This window comes from Tenrec ecaudatus, chromosome 10 (assembly GCF_050624435.1).
Source record: "Tenrec ecaudatus isolate mTenEca1 chromosome 10, mTenEca1.hap1, whole genome shotgun sequence".
NCBI lineage: Eukaryota > Metazoa > Chordata > Mammalia > Afrosoricida > Tenrecidae > Tenrec > Tenrec ecaudatus.
Window position 1 is genome coordinate 100,247,328 of NC_134539.1, and position 14,382 is coordinate 100,261,709.

The following is a 14,382-nucleotide window of genomic DNA, read 5'->3' on the forward strand; positions in this document are numbered from 1 at the left end:
GGATGAGACAACAGAGTTGGAGGAAAGCTTACTGACAACCTTCAATAGGTAGATGGCACAACCAGATCTGCTGAAAGAGAGGTTTTCACCCACTTGCTGAGGAAGATTAAAGTTACAGCCTTCAATATGGATTATAACTCAATGTAAAGAAAACAAAAAATACTGAATTGGACTAATAGGTATTAATAAGATGGCAATTTGTCAAGATTTATGTTGCCAAGGAATTCATCTTGCTGGGATGCATAATCAATGCTTTTGGAAGCAGAAATCAAGAAATCAAAGGACACACTGCATCATGTAAATCTGCCGCACACAACTACTTTAAAGTGTTGAAAAGCAAGAATACCTCTTTGAGGGCCAAAGTGTCCCTGACTCAAGCCATGAAATTTTTAATTGCTTCATTTGCATGTGAAATTTGGACAATGAATTGATAAGTTTGAATTTTGGTGCTGGAAAAGCATGAAAAGTACCAGTCTCTGCTGAAGGTACAAACCAATCTGCCTTAGAAGAAGTCCAGTCACAGTGCTCCTTAGAAGCAAAGATTCTGAGACTGTCTCATGTACTCAGAAGAAACTAGTCCCTGAAAAAGGACATCATGCTGGATAATGTAGAAGGGCATCCAAAAAAGGGGAAGGCCCTCTAAGAGATGGGTTGATGCAGTGCCTGCCACAGTGAGCTCAAACATAACCATTGTGAGGACGGCCCAGGACCGGGCAGTGCTCTCTTCTGTTGGACAGGAGTCACTGAGTCGGAGCCGGCCTGATGGCACCTAACAACCACCAACCCCTTTCCCCGGAAGAACTCTGCTCTCTCCAATTTACTCTGCGGCAAAAAAAAAAAAAGAAAGAAAGAAAGAAAAAAGAGGCAGCTTGAGCATATTGAAGGATGTAAATCATGTTCCTGTCAAATAGTCTTTGAGTTTGGGGAACAGAAACAGAAGCCTGCAAGGGCAGGTTTGGGGCTGTACAATGGATGGTCTGAGGTTTCCAACCAAAGTCTCATGAAATAGCCGTTTCTATCCTCAAAGAACGAGCAGGTGCATTGTATGATGGGAAAGAAAATTCCTCAGCACAATTTTCTTGGCCTTTTTTTTTTTCCACCAAGGCAGCTTTCGGTTTTCTTAGACATCTCCTATGAAGCCTCCATGATTGTCCAGGGAACCTATCAAGATTAACCAGTGGAGTCCACACAAGAAATTGCTCCAGGCTCTGAGTGGACACCTCTGTCTTGAATTTAACCAGCCCAATAGATCCGCTCAGAAGTCACTGTTCTGACTGAGCCTGTATTATTTAAGGAACCCTAAGTAGACCCTGAGGAGCCCTTGCAGTGTAGTCGTTACTCATTGGGCTGTGATCTGCATGGTCAGCAGTTCAAAACCACCAGCAGTTCCTCAGGAGAAAGACAGGACTTTACTCCTCTCTACTGTCTTAAACAGCTACAGTCTCAGAAATCCACAGAGGTTCCCTATGAGTCAGCAACGACACAATGGCAGTGAGTTTGGTTTTGAGAATTAGACCCCAGTGGTGACGTGGTTACGCACTGGGCTTGGAAACCCACAGGGGCAGTTCTACCCTGTCCTAAAGGGTCATATGAGTCAGTCGATTTGCATGCAGTGGGTTTTGTTAACAATAACAAAAGGAAGCTAAGTGTGTTTCCTCACCAAAATCTTGCACCTTTATCCTCTCAAGAACTGATCAAAATTGAAATTTTCTGATAATCATGAGATTAACGTTTTAAAAATAACTATGAGGAAACTTCAAAAAGTTTGTAGGAAATGGAGTGGAAAGATAACAGACTTTGCGGGGAAAAAAACTCTGTATATATGGATGTGCCCTAAAAATATTCTTTTTGTTTGGCTTCATAACAAGGAAAACAAGATGAGTCAGTCAGGGTGCAATGTAGCACCGATGAAGAATACAGCTTTCCTCCAGTTCCTAAATACTTCCTCCCCCCCTCCCCCCCGCAACTACCATGATCTGAATTCTACCTTGCAAGTCTGGATAGAGCAGAGGATGTACACTGGTGCAGATACGAGCTGGAGGCACAGAGAATCAGGATGGATGATACCTTCAGGACCAGGGGTGTGAGGGGTGATACTGGGAGGGTAGAGGGTAAGTGGCTTGGAAAGAGGGAACCGGTTACAAGGATCTACATGTGACCTCCTCCCTGGGGGATGGACAACAGAGAAGGGGGTGAAGGGAGACGTCGAACAGGACAAGATATGACAAAATAATAATTTATAAATTATCAAGGGCTCATGAGGGAGGGGAGAGCGGTGAGGGGTGGGGGAAGAGGACCTGATGCAAAGGGCATAAGTGGAGAGCAAATGCTTTGAAAATGATGAGGGCAAAGAATATATAGATGTGCTTTACACAATTGATGTATGTATGGATTATGATAAGTATTAGTCCCTAATAAAATGTTTTTTAAAAAGTAAGACAATAAAATATCATAATGGGAAAAATGTTTTAAAAAACAAGGAAAACAAGAATGAAGAAAATGTTCTAACACTGATTGTGGTGAAGACTGCACAACTTTTCTTGATGTGAATGAACTATTGAATTGTATGATATGAGAATTAAGAGCCAATAAACCTGCCATGAAAAGGGCTTTTTAAAAAAACCTTCAGCTCAATATAAAACTGAATATATTCTTCAACGTGCTATTTTTTAAGATTCACCCATGTTGTGTATGAAATGAGCCCATTAATTTTCATTGCTGTAGAAGATTTCATTCTATGGATGACATTTTATGGATCCACCCACTACTGATAGTGGCTCAGCAGAATTCTCTTCTTCCATGCAGGGGATCTAGTGTGGCTCACGCACAGCCAGCGAACACTCGTCTGTTGCTTTGATACTTTAGAGGAACTTCCATACTGAAACAGACTACTGAGGGATCTCCTTCCAAAAATCAGCCATTGAAAACCACACAGTATTTTATTCAGCTAACAACAACTATGATAGGCAATTGATATGTTTACCATTATGTTGTTATTATGAAAATTAATGTGCTTAAGCATGTGTCTTGGGTGGAGTCCTAGGTTTCTGGCCTATATTAGCTTTCTTTACATCCATCCAATACATCTGCCTGCTTATGTTTGATGTCCCAGTTTAGTAGCATTAAGTAGTAATATTTAGTAGCATTGAAAGGTGACAATTCTAACTGTATGCATAGTCTCTGAATTAGAGCTGCAATGCTATTTTGAAATATTCGACACAGAAAACCTGATTTAAAGTCACTATCTACCAGAAAGATCAGAAGAAAGGCCACTCTTCCACTTGTCAAGGAAGAAAAGCAAGCGCCAGTAGATTCTCTAACTGTTCGTTTCCAAATGATGTTATGCTCATGGCAGCAAGTCCAAAATTCTCATTTTTTAAAGTGGAAATCATTTTACCTGAAAATCCTACATCAATAACTTCTTTAACACCTTTTGGGTAAGTCACCCGTAAGCTGGCAACCAAATGGTTCTTCTCTCTGACTACCCACACCCTATAGAGCATAGAGCAGAGCACTGTAAGCAGCAGGGTTGTTATAAAAACAACAGGGTGTAACTTTCCAGGCTAGTTGCATTTTGTCCTGCTCTCATTAGGACAGTCGAGGCTTTCCCAGAGTACCCTCCTGAGAAACAGACGCCTCTTGGCAACACCCTGCATGGACTTACCAGCCAGGCAACGATGCACCCTTCACGCATCTTGTTTGCAGCATCATGAGAAATACTACCAACTGAGCTGCTCCCAAATCCCTGACTCATGGCAATTGAATCAATCGCTGCCTGTTGCTGTTTTGGAGCCCTGGTATGGTAGGGGTTACACGCCGGGCTGCTAACCTTGAAGTCAGCAGTTCAAAATCACCAGCCGCTCTGGCAGAGAAAGATGAGGCTTTCTACTCCTATAACGAGTTACATCCTCTAATCCACAGGTTCTCAACCTGTGGGTCGCGACCACTATGTGGGGCAAATGACCCTTTTACAGGGGTCACCCAATTCATAACAGTAGCAAAATTATAGTTATGAAGTAGCAATGAAAATAATTTTATGGTTGGGGGTCACCACAACATGAGGAACTGTATTAAAGGGTCGTGGCATGAGGAAGGTTGAGAACCACTGTTCTAGTCTCTGAAATCCACAGCAGTACTTCTGTGCCCCAAAGGGTCACCATGAATCAGAATTGACTGATGGCAGTTTGCTTTTATTTTGTGGTATTGCTGTTTTAAGTTAGTCTGGGGTGATTTTTTTATACAGCCATATTTCATTAATGAGCTTTCAATTATATGTCATAATTGTTTTCAAAAAACATCATATAGACGTCCCCCAGATCTCTTTTCAAAGTGGAGACTGAGGTTTACTACTGGAGAAAAAGGAGCTCAGGTGGTTAGGCCTGCTAACCAAAAGTCTCCGGTTCAGTCACCAGCCATTCTGAGGAAGAAAGATGAAGCTGTCTGTTTCCGTGAATATTTGGTCTCAGAAACCCAAAGAGACAATCCTACTGTGGTCTACAGGATGACAGTGAGTAAAATAGGACACAATGGCAGTGGGCTTGGCTTTGGGATAAATGTTATGTAAGGAGTATTGTGGCACAGTGGTTAAAGTGCTTGAATGTTAACTGAAAGGGAGGCATTTTGAACCCCAGCCCCTCCAAGGAGAAAGATGCCGCAGTCTGGTTCCATAAAGATCACAGCTTTGGAAACCATTGTATGCTGTCCCGTTGGGTTGCTCAGAGTCAGACCAGACTGGACAAGGCAGGGTTTGGGATTTCGGGGGTTTTATGTATAATACAACCCAAAAGTTGTACAAAATGATCACACATGTGTAAGAGGTTTCCAACTTTTATTTTGTTTCCCCTGAGGATTTCTTTGATGAGTTTCCATGATCAAATTCATCTTAGACATGGTTTTAGTGCGCTGGCTTTCTTAGATCATTTGCCCTGGATTAGCAGTAATGAGTCTGCCTGTTGTGTAACCCAGCACTGATAAAACACTCTTTAGAAATATATAAATTCATTTTCCAATGTGAACATTTTTCATCACGGCCACTCCTGTGTCCCAGTTATTATGAAATCAATCATTTTACCTTCCAGCCACTGGCACTTCCTGAGGGGCGCTTGTTCACCCAGCTGCCTTTGATAAGCGCTAATCCTGTTAGGATTCCTGTGAAGCCTATTATTAAGGCCTTGGGAGGTGACTATACTCAGGGTGCCAGAGCAGAAGGGAATTCAGAACCCCCCTCAGGCCTGACTTCAGCATGGGTGCCCTTTCTCACCTCACAGGCAAGCAAACATTCAAGCCATGTTTCATCTGATCCTGGAGAACTCAAAAAAGCAAAACAGACAAACAAACTGTGTCCATTCCAATTAACAGTTGACTTGTAGGACAGAGCAGAACTTCTCCATAGCATCTCCACGTCTCTAATTCTGTTCAGAGCCAGATGGCCTCATCTTCTTCCTGCGGGATGGCTGCGGGGTTCAAGCTGCTAACATTTTGGTTAACCGGAGCTCTGGTAGCATAGTGGCTCAGGCTGCTAACTAAAAAGTCAGCGGTTTGATAATACCAGCTAATCCGTGGGAGAAAGATGAGGCTTTCCACATTTCTAAAGACTTAGAATCTCAGAAACTTGCATGAGTTTCCTAAAGAGTTATGATGAGTCAGAATTGACTGAAGGACAGTGAGTTTGTATGTTCATTTGCGGATTGTTGGGTTTTTTTTTAGCTCAGTGCTTAACCCATGCATGACCAGGGCTCCTAGGAGAAAGGCTCAGCTGCCTAATAATGCTAATTTCTGGGGCCAGAAAAGGGGCTACCCATGATTCCTTTTTGAAATAAAGATTCAGATGTTGAGCAAGTTGGGAGGCTTTGAGGATCCTGTGTATGTAAAACTGATTGAGGTCCCTATCCATGGACATCAGTGGGCTCTCAGGGTGTGTCCACTCATTGGCAGCTTAAGCACATGCTTAAGGCATGACAAAGGAGGACAGTGAAAGAGCTTTTTTAAAAAAATAAATAATTGTCATCAAAAAGTGAAGCTGAGCTTTCCAATATGATAGGCACGAGTCATGTGGGACTATTTAATTTTTAAATGAAACAAAATTAAATATTCAGTTCCTGGAACTTTAATCCATTTGTTCGTGGGAATGTAAAATGGTGTAGCCCCCTGGGAAAACAGTTTAGTGGTTTCTCACAATGTTGAAAATAGAATAAGCATTAAAAAAAAAAAAAAGAAACGAATGCAACCAACAACAACTCTCCTGCTGACGAACAGTTCCCTGGTGTAGAGTGCCTGAGGCTGTATATCTTAACAACACCAGACTGTCTCATCTTTCTCTGGGGGAATGGCTGGTGGGTTTGAACTGCTGACCCTGTGGTTAACAACCCTTGTGTTTGACATTTACCCAAAAGAGCCTTGGTGGTGGTTAGATGATACTCATACTCATTGCTGTAGAGTCAATGACAACTCATAGCAACCCTACAGGACAGGGCAGAACTGCCCCTGTGAATTTCTGAGACTGTGATGGTTTACGAGAGTGGTGTTTTAGGACCCTGCAGTCCTACTCCGAGGTCCACGGTACAGTATATGTTCACGATAAATGAGAGCTGAAATACACACAGAAACCTGTCCACTAATGCTCACTGTAACACTCCTCACACTTGCCAACTCAAATGCCCATCAAAAGACAGGCAAACTGTGGTACGGCGATTTAATGGAATGCTATTTAGCCATAAAGGTAAATGAAGTTTGGATGCATTCCAAGGCATGGATGAATCTTGAAAATATGCTGAGCAAATTCAGTCAGTCTTCAAAGCACAAATACTGTCTGATCTCACTTATAAAAAAAGCAAATGCATAGTAACCACTCATTATTGCTGTTAAGAGGAATGGGAGGGGGTGAGCTATTAAGGTACTATCATTTAGCATTAACCTAACTCAGGTGTCCACAAGCTATGGCCCGCATTTATCCGGCCCACCGGGTGTTTTTGCCCCGTTTTTTTTTTTACTTCAAAATAAGATATGTGCAGTGTGCATAGGAATTTGTTCATAGTTGTTTTTGTTTTTTTTAACTATAGTCTGGCCCTCAAACGGGTCTGAGGGACAGTGAACTGTTTAAAAAGTTTGGGAACCCCTGACCTAACATGCTGCTTGCTGCCAGTGTAACTCATGCCATTTTGCCTTTGTCCTCACCCCAGTGTCTGTGCACATGTGTGTGTATCACTCAGGGACACATACAATGTGTGCAGGCTGTGTAGGCAATTCTACCTGGAGGGTCTTTAAACCATCAAAAATTATTTATGTAGTACTACAAATACTGCTCTTACTGTTTTATCTGTTTCTTAGGGTGGACATTTACATCCTGTATTGATCTTGTGACTTAAGAAATGGGGGAAAAAAACCACCTGGAAAACTATGCAACTCCTCCAGAGCAACCATTGCAGGGTAAACGGGAAAAGATCTATATTCCCATCACCAGTGAGACACCGTGGAGACAGCCTGCTCTTCAGTCAGACTCCATACCGGTGTCATCTTCTAATGAAACTTCTCTTTCTCTAACTTGAAGTTGGTGAGCTTGGCTCTTCAAGAGGAAGGAAGGGTCACTGAGTTTAGGTGAATGGTGTTGGCATGATTGGGAACAGCCTGGTGATGATGGCTGCACCGCATGGCAAATAGAATCAATGTCATGGAATTAGCAAGTAGACCTTGCTGAACTGGCGAATGGCTGGTTATATACATTTAGAAAACACACATGCAATCAGTTCCTGAGTAGAGTCGTGGTCCACCCAGAGGGCTAGCACAGACATACATCTATTTATCTATCTAATCTATCTATCTATCTATCTAAATGTCTATTATTGCACAAAGTTCAAATGGGCAGCTGTTAGAACTGGTGTAATATTCTTTACAAGTACTGACGTTGCCATCAGGTGCAAGAAATAAAACTTGATCAAATTCCCTAACACCTGATGGTGCAGTGATTAAAAATTGGCCTTCTGATCTCAAGCCCCTCTTCAGAAGAAAGCTGAAGCTTTCTACTCTGATAAACAATTGCAGTAAAACCCACAAGGGCAGGTCTACCCTGCCATGTAGGGTCGCTGCGTTGGAATCAACTTGATGGCACTGAGTTAGTTTATGATTTGGTATTGTGTTCGCTCTAAAAGACCTGTCTGGGAAGGCATGGAGTACTGTAACATTTTCGGTGTCTGGAGACCCCGAGAGGAGCCCTGGTGACCTAGTGACTTAAGTGGTGGGCTGCTAGGAGTTGGAATCTCTGGCAGTGAGTTTATGATGTATCGTTTTAAAACATACATCTGGGAAGACGAGGCGAATGGTAACATTTTCGGTTTTCTAGAGACCCTTCAAGAGAAGCCTTGAAGGCGTAATGGGTTACATAGTGGGCGGCTAACCGCAAGATCTGCAGTTCCAAACCAGAGTGTCTCCTCAATCCCACAAGGTCACCACAGGGTCTGGACAGGGTCTCCTGATTTGGCTTCCACTCGGTCGATGGCAGTGAGTTTGGAGACCTCTAAAGCATTCCACCTGATCTTGGCCATAGGATCCTTAATAGCCTTTGTGTCTGTTAGCCTCCCCTCCACACAAGAAACCACTACACAGTCACTTGTGAGCTCCTGAGCATCCCAACTGCACAAACCAGCAACTCCAGAGACTCAGCCCAACCCCTCTTCCTACCTGGGACACTGCGAGAGGCGTGGCCACGAGTCACGTGCTCGGTGGGCGGGGCGCTGAGGAGGGAGGCCAGGCCGCGTCCCCGTCGTCAGGGAAACAGAGCGGTGCCACCAGCCGCCGGGATGCCGGGCTCGCAGCAGCCGGCCGGCGTCGCGGAGGAGCGCGCCGAGGAGGACCCGGGCGCGGACCCCCGCTTACAGCTCCTGGGGGCGTACGTGTCCCAGAGCCTGCGGCCTGCGGCGGGCGCCTGGGAGCGCTGCGCGGGGAGCGCGGAGGCGGGCGGGCTGCTGCAGGCCTTTCTGGACGGCCACGCTGAGGAGGAGCCGCGGCCGCTCCTGGTGGTGCGGCCCGCGCCCGGGGGGCTGTCGGTGCGCCCCGCGCTGGACGCGGAGCCCGGGGGCGGCCCGGCTCGCGCCAAGGGGGTCTTTTTCCTGCGCACCGGGCCCGCGCCGCCGGGGCCCCACCGCCTGCGGGGCGCGGTGCTCTTCGGGGATGTGCCGGCGGCGCCTCTGGAGCACCTGGCCGCGCTCCTCTCCGAGGTGAGCGCCAGGGCCCGGCCGAAGCTGAGGGGCGGGGCGTGGAGGGGGCGTGGCCGAGCGACCAGAGTCGGGGGCTTGGAGCTGAGGTCCACTGGGTGAGGGGACCCTGGGACAACGCGGGGAGGGGAGGGGCGCAGAGGGCGGGGCCAAGTGGGAGTGAGGGGCGGGGCCAAGTGGGAGTGAGGGGCGGGGCGGCATGGAAATGATCCGAGTTGACCATGAGACTTGGATGGAACTGAAGGAGGTCCTAGTGGAAGGCAGAATTCCAACCAAGGTCAAGTCTGAAGAGTGCCTGATCCTGACCTTTTCAGCCATATCCTTGGTCTGTCCTGTCCACTGAGGCAAACGGGAGAGACAGGCTATGGTGGAACAAGGGGCAGCTTGTCTGGTGGTCAGTGAGGTGGAAGGAGGTTTTGTCATAATGAAAAATATCATGATGTCTAAAGAACATCCAACTACCTTAAATAAAAGTTTTATTAAAATAGCTAAATTTCTGAAGATGCAATAAGTAGTAATAGTGTTGTTAAAGAAACAGTACATTCTTTCCATGTTAATTCAGTTAATTATCTCTTGAGCATTATATGTAGCAGGTATGATCTGGTAGGTGCTAGAGTTAGGGTCTCTATAGACTGGCCTATGTGTCTTAAGGAATTTACAGTGAGTGAATGGAGACAAATATGAAACTTGTTTGAAAATAAATTTTATTATGAGATATGAAAAATTATCGATTCATACAATTGGATGTCATGCCTCTATTAAGTATGGAGATAGTTTTTCTTGTATGAAAATGTCTGCGATGTGTTATGTATAAAAAGCATGTTATAGCAGAGTCTGATTATTTTTCAATATACATAGATGTGAAACGCAGTGCACTTAAAGTATTTTCCAAAGCCAAAAAAAGGATAAACATTATTTTATTTTTAGGAGAAACTAAAAGGGAGACATGATTTGCCTTGCTTTTCATCCACTTGTATATCACACAAACTCTTCCAAAACTCAGCCCAGTGCCAAGAAGAGAAGTCATGGCATCCAGTTATGTGCAACAGGCATTTGAAACTCAGAAAGCAGGAAGATGTGGATTCTGGCGAGCTTCCAAGTTCCAGTAGTGGAAGCCTGGAGAATTTCAAGAGGATGCTCAAGAGAGATTCTATGTACACTTACTCACTCCCGCTGAGTAGATCTGACTCATAGGACCCTATCTATAGGACAGGCTAGGACTTCCCCGTGGGTTTCTGAGACTAACTCTTAAGGAAGTAGAAAGCCTATTCTCTCTCCATGATAGGGCTTCAAACTACGGACCTTGTGGTTGGTAGTCCAATATGTAACCCACTATGCCACCAGGGGTCCCAGGGAACCTTTCTGAAATGGGAGAAAACATTCCTACAAGTCCAATATGATATTTCCTAATGCCCTGGATCCAGTAAGCTGTGAGATACAGAGAACTGGTCAATTGGGTATTTTATGTGACAAGACAAGATCTGACCATGAGATCCTTACTCTGAGGGAGTGAAGCAGAGGCAATTAATCATACATATAAAATATTTGAAATGTCTAGCTTGGGTGAGGGATCAGGGTGAGGCATACCTAATGTTGACTCCACTTTTGGAGCTAGGTCTGATAGGTCAGGAGCCATTTAGTTGTTTTTTATCATGAGATTGTAGGAAGGGGCTCCCAGGCGGAGGGTCTAAGGCAGCAGAGCGGCTCTCAAGAGGCCCACTGGAAACAGAAGTATCAGTGTATCAGTCACAAAAAAAAGCTCACTGCCATCAAGTCCATTCTGACTCAGACCATATCGAGCTGGAAAGAACAGTTCCTAAGCTTTTCAAGATGGGACTCTACCTCTTTATGGGAGTAGAAAATTTCCTCTTTCTTTCAAGCAATGTCTTATGGTTTTGAACTGCTGGCCTGCAAGTTATCGCTACATCTAACCCACTATGCTACCAAGGTTCTTAGTGTATCAGTTGGTATGAAAATGTTCCAATGTTGTGAGCATCAGCATGGCCACCTATCTCCCTCTGGATTACCTGGGTACCAGGCAGTTGCTGGATAAACTCTTGACTCCTGAGGATCCCGGGTGTGTGAGTAGAACTGTATTCTCTAGGGTTGTCAATGACTGCTTTCCCAAGAAAATCAACTTCTGGCTGGACTCAAACATCTAGCCTTTCGGTTATCAGCGAAGCAACTTAAATATTTCCTACTGGACTCTACTTGCACACCAACCCTTCATAAATCTAAGCTTGAATTGAATGCCCAAATGAATGGTGACAGACAGTACTGTAGACTTCAGAGGGGATAGATGCTGCACTGTTTGCAGAAGCATCTGAAGGCCTGAATGTTGAGCTGACTTCTGAACAAATGGAATTGATTACAAGGAGAAGAGCACCAGCCGAGGAACGGGAGGCATGGAAAGTGGACTGAATAAAAGTTTAGAGATAGAACTCAATCTAGTATATGTGGGGGACAGTGGTCTCACCTCATGTTATGTCACAAAATTAAGGGAATATAGTTCAGCAAAAGACAATTTAAAAAGTGTTAGTTGTTGTTAGGAGTTAATTCTACCTGGTAGAGACCCTGTGTACAACAAAACAAAACATTGCCCAGTCCTGCGCACCCTCAGAACTGTTCCTATGTTTGACCCCACTGTTGCAGCCACTGTGCAATACATCTTGTTGGGGGTCTTCCTCTTGTCATGTCTAAATAAGATTCTCAAATGCTCGAGAATTTTTATTGCTGCCCTGATAGAGACTGAGTCTATACTGCATTGACCAACAGGGGACTGGATGGGTGAATTATGGTCTGTGTGTCTAATGAAGTACTATACAGCTGTTCAGAATGATTATTATGGAATAAACCTTAAGAAAAACATTTCTAAAGGTGCAGACTTGGATGTAAAATATGCTTCTGTTTCTATTTGAAAGAGGATGTAAAGGGAGGAAGGAGGGAAGGAAAGAAGGTAGGAAAAATGAAGGGTTATGGTCAGCATTGTCCACGGGCAGAGATCTGAGTCTGGAGACTTATTCTCCATTGTGAAAGCTTTTGTGGACTTTTAGCACCATGTCAATGTACCATTTAAACCTCTAAATAAGCTAATTAATGTTGAAAATGCTTCATGTCCTTTGCTTGCATTTCTCAACACCTAAGAGAGCAAACCCTAGTCCACACAATCCTTTTCTGGTCTACCTCTTTTACACACCTTCAATGAATCCAGCCTCGCCTCCCTACCCTGCTCTCCTCCTATCAGCCTTAGGCCCCCTCCCTCAGCAGCTCTTCTGCACACCCCACGGTCAACTTAGCTTTGGACTACTTCAGGCTCCCCTGATTACTCCTGTCTACTTTTCATTCCTCGTTGGAAGAATCCTTATGGCTTGGAGAAGTCAGTCTCTCATGTGCTCTCTCTGTCTGGGTGTGGGTGTAAGAGAGAGAGTTTGGACAAAAGAGGGCTTCAAAGGTTTGTAGAAAAAATCCGTTATCCTTTTTGTTTTTTTCCTACAAACTTTTTAAAGTCCGTGTGTGTGCATGTGTTTGTGTGTGTGTGTGTGTGTGTGTTGGGGAGGGGGATAATTGAGGAAAGTCATACATTATTTTTGTCTCATCACACTAAAATAAAAATTAAAAAGTAAACCCACTTCCAGGGAGTCCGCTCCAACCCATAGTGATCTTATGTACCACTGAAAGGAAACATTGCCTGGTCCTGTGCTAGTCTCACAGTTGTGATGTTTGATCTCATTGTTGCAGCCTTATGTACAGAGGGAAAAAAATCCATGAAATGTTTCTGAGGAAAAGTTCCACAAGTTAGTAGCTGACTAACTCAGTGACATAGATTAGTTTCTGATTCACAGTCACCCTACAGGACAGAACAGAACTGCCCCCTCATCTTTCTCTTGCAGAGCAGCTGGTGGGTTTGAACCATTGACCTTGTGGTTAGCAGTACAATGCTTAATGCATAGCAGCACCAGAATGTCTTAATTTAGTAGCTAGTTTCTCCTATTTGTCCTCTCCCAAACACTTTCTTTACTGCTGCCAGGTTTTTTCTCCCATAGTTCTGAAATATGAATTTATGTTAGAATTTTTACCTTTTGGGGCAAATGGACACAAGATTTGGAGGATGACCAGCATAGGTTCAAATCCCAATTCTACCCATTTCATCAATGTAAGCAAGTGAGCTCACCTTTGTTTGGTGGAAACTACCTTGTAGGGTTGTTAGGACATTTAAAAATAATATTTTAGAACACCCAGGGCAGAGTAGGGATTCCATAAAGACCAAGAATTATGGCCATCCCACTTAAAATCTTCAACATCTTCCTTGGCCAGTCCCCATCACTTTGCTCTTATCCCACTGTGATCTCGATCTCTCTGAAGGACTCAAAGCTCATGTTCTGACTAAGCCACACACTGTAGCCATTAATGTGAGATCGCCCAATGTCACTGCCCCCATGCTTTGATGACTTCCGCCCCTGGATCACAGTGACTGTAGTCTGAATAATTGGTTACTTCAATAGATATGTTAGGCTGGGTTGACTAGAGAAAAAATTCATAGACACATGTATATAAGAGCTTTATATACAAGAGCAATTGTACATTGAGAAAGCATCCCAGGCCAGTCCAGATCAAGTCCATAAATCCAATATTAGCTTGTATGTCTGATCCCAATCTATAAATTTCTCTTTAGACTCACAAAACACATGCAATGATACCGAATGCAGGCGATCACAGACCAGTGGGTAGAAAGTCTTATGGATCAGTGGCAGTGGAAGCATCTCAGCATTGGCGTGGGTCTCCACATGGCTCTTCTGGGTCCAGGGCTCTTGCTACCATCAGCATAGCCCCATGTATCTTGTCAGGAGAGAGTCTCTCGGGGAGTCAATGTGTATCCTGCCTCCAGTGAGCTATTTATCTCCTTAGCACCTCCAAATGAGGTCATCCAATGAGGACATCAAGGCCCAGATGACCACAGCCTTTTCATTCGTATACCCATTCCTTCTCAGTTTCCACAAGTGGTTTCTACGCTTCTTCCCAATTTCATAACATTTGGGTGCCCTGGATTCATTTCCAATGCACTATCTCCATTTTAATGCAAGTTCTTGAAGAATCTCATTTAATTTCAGGGTTTTTCACACTGTCTTTGTGTGATTATTGAAATTCTATCTCCAGCCTTTTCTTCTCTCTGAATTCT

At 44.2% G+C, this 14,382-nt stretch overlaps 1 protein-coding gene across 1 annotated transcript in view; it reads left to right on the forward strand.

The window, feature by feature from the left end:
• Positions 1-8,792: 8,792 nt before the first annotated feature.
• The window catches only part of DNAH9 (dynein axonemal heavy chain 9), a 419,100-nt gene continuing 413,510 nt past the window's right edge, over positions 8,793-14,382 (forward strand). The window contains exon 1 of the mRNA XM_075561068.1: positions 8,793-9,209. Coding sequence (XP_075417183.1) covers positions 8,793-9,209 — 417 coding nt within the window. The remainder of the gene's footprint in view (positions 9,210-14,382) is intronic.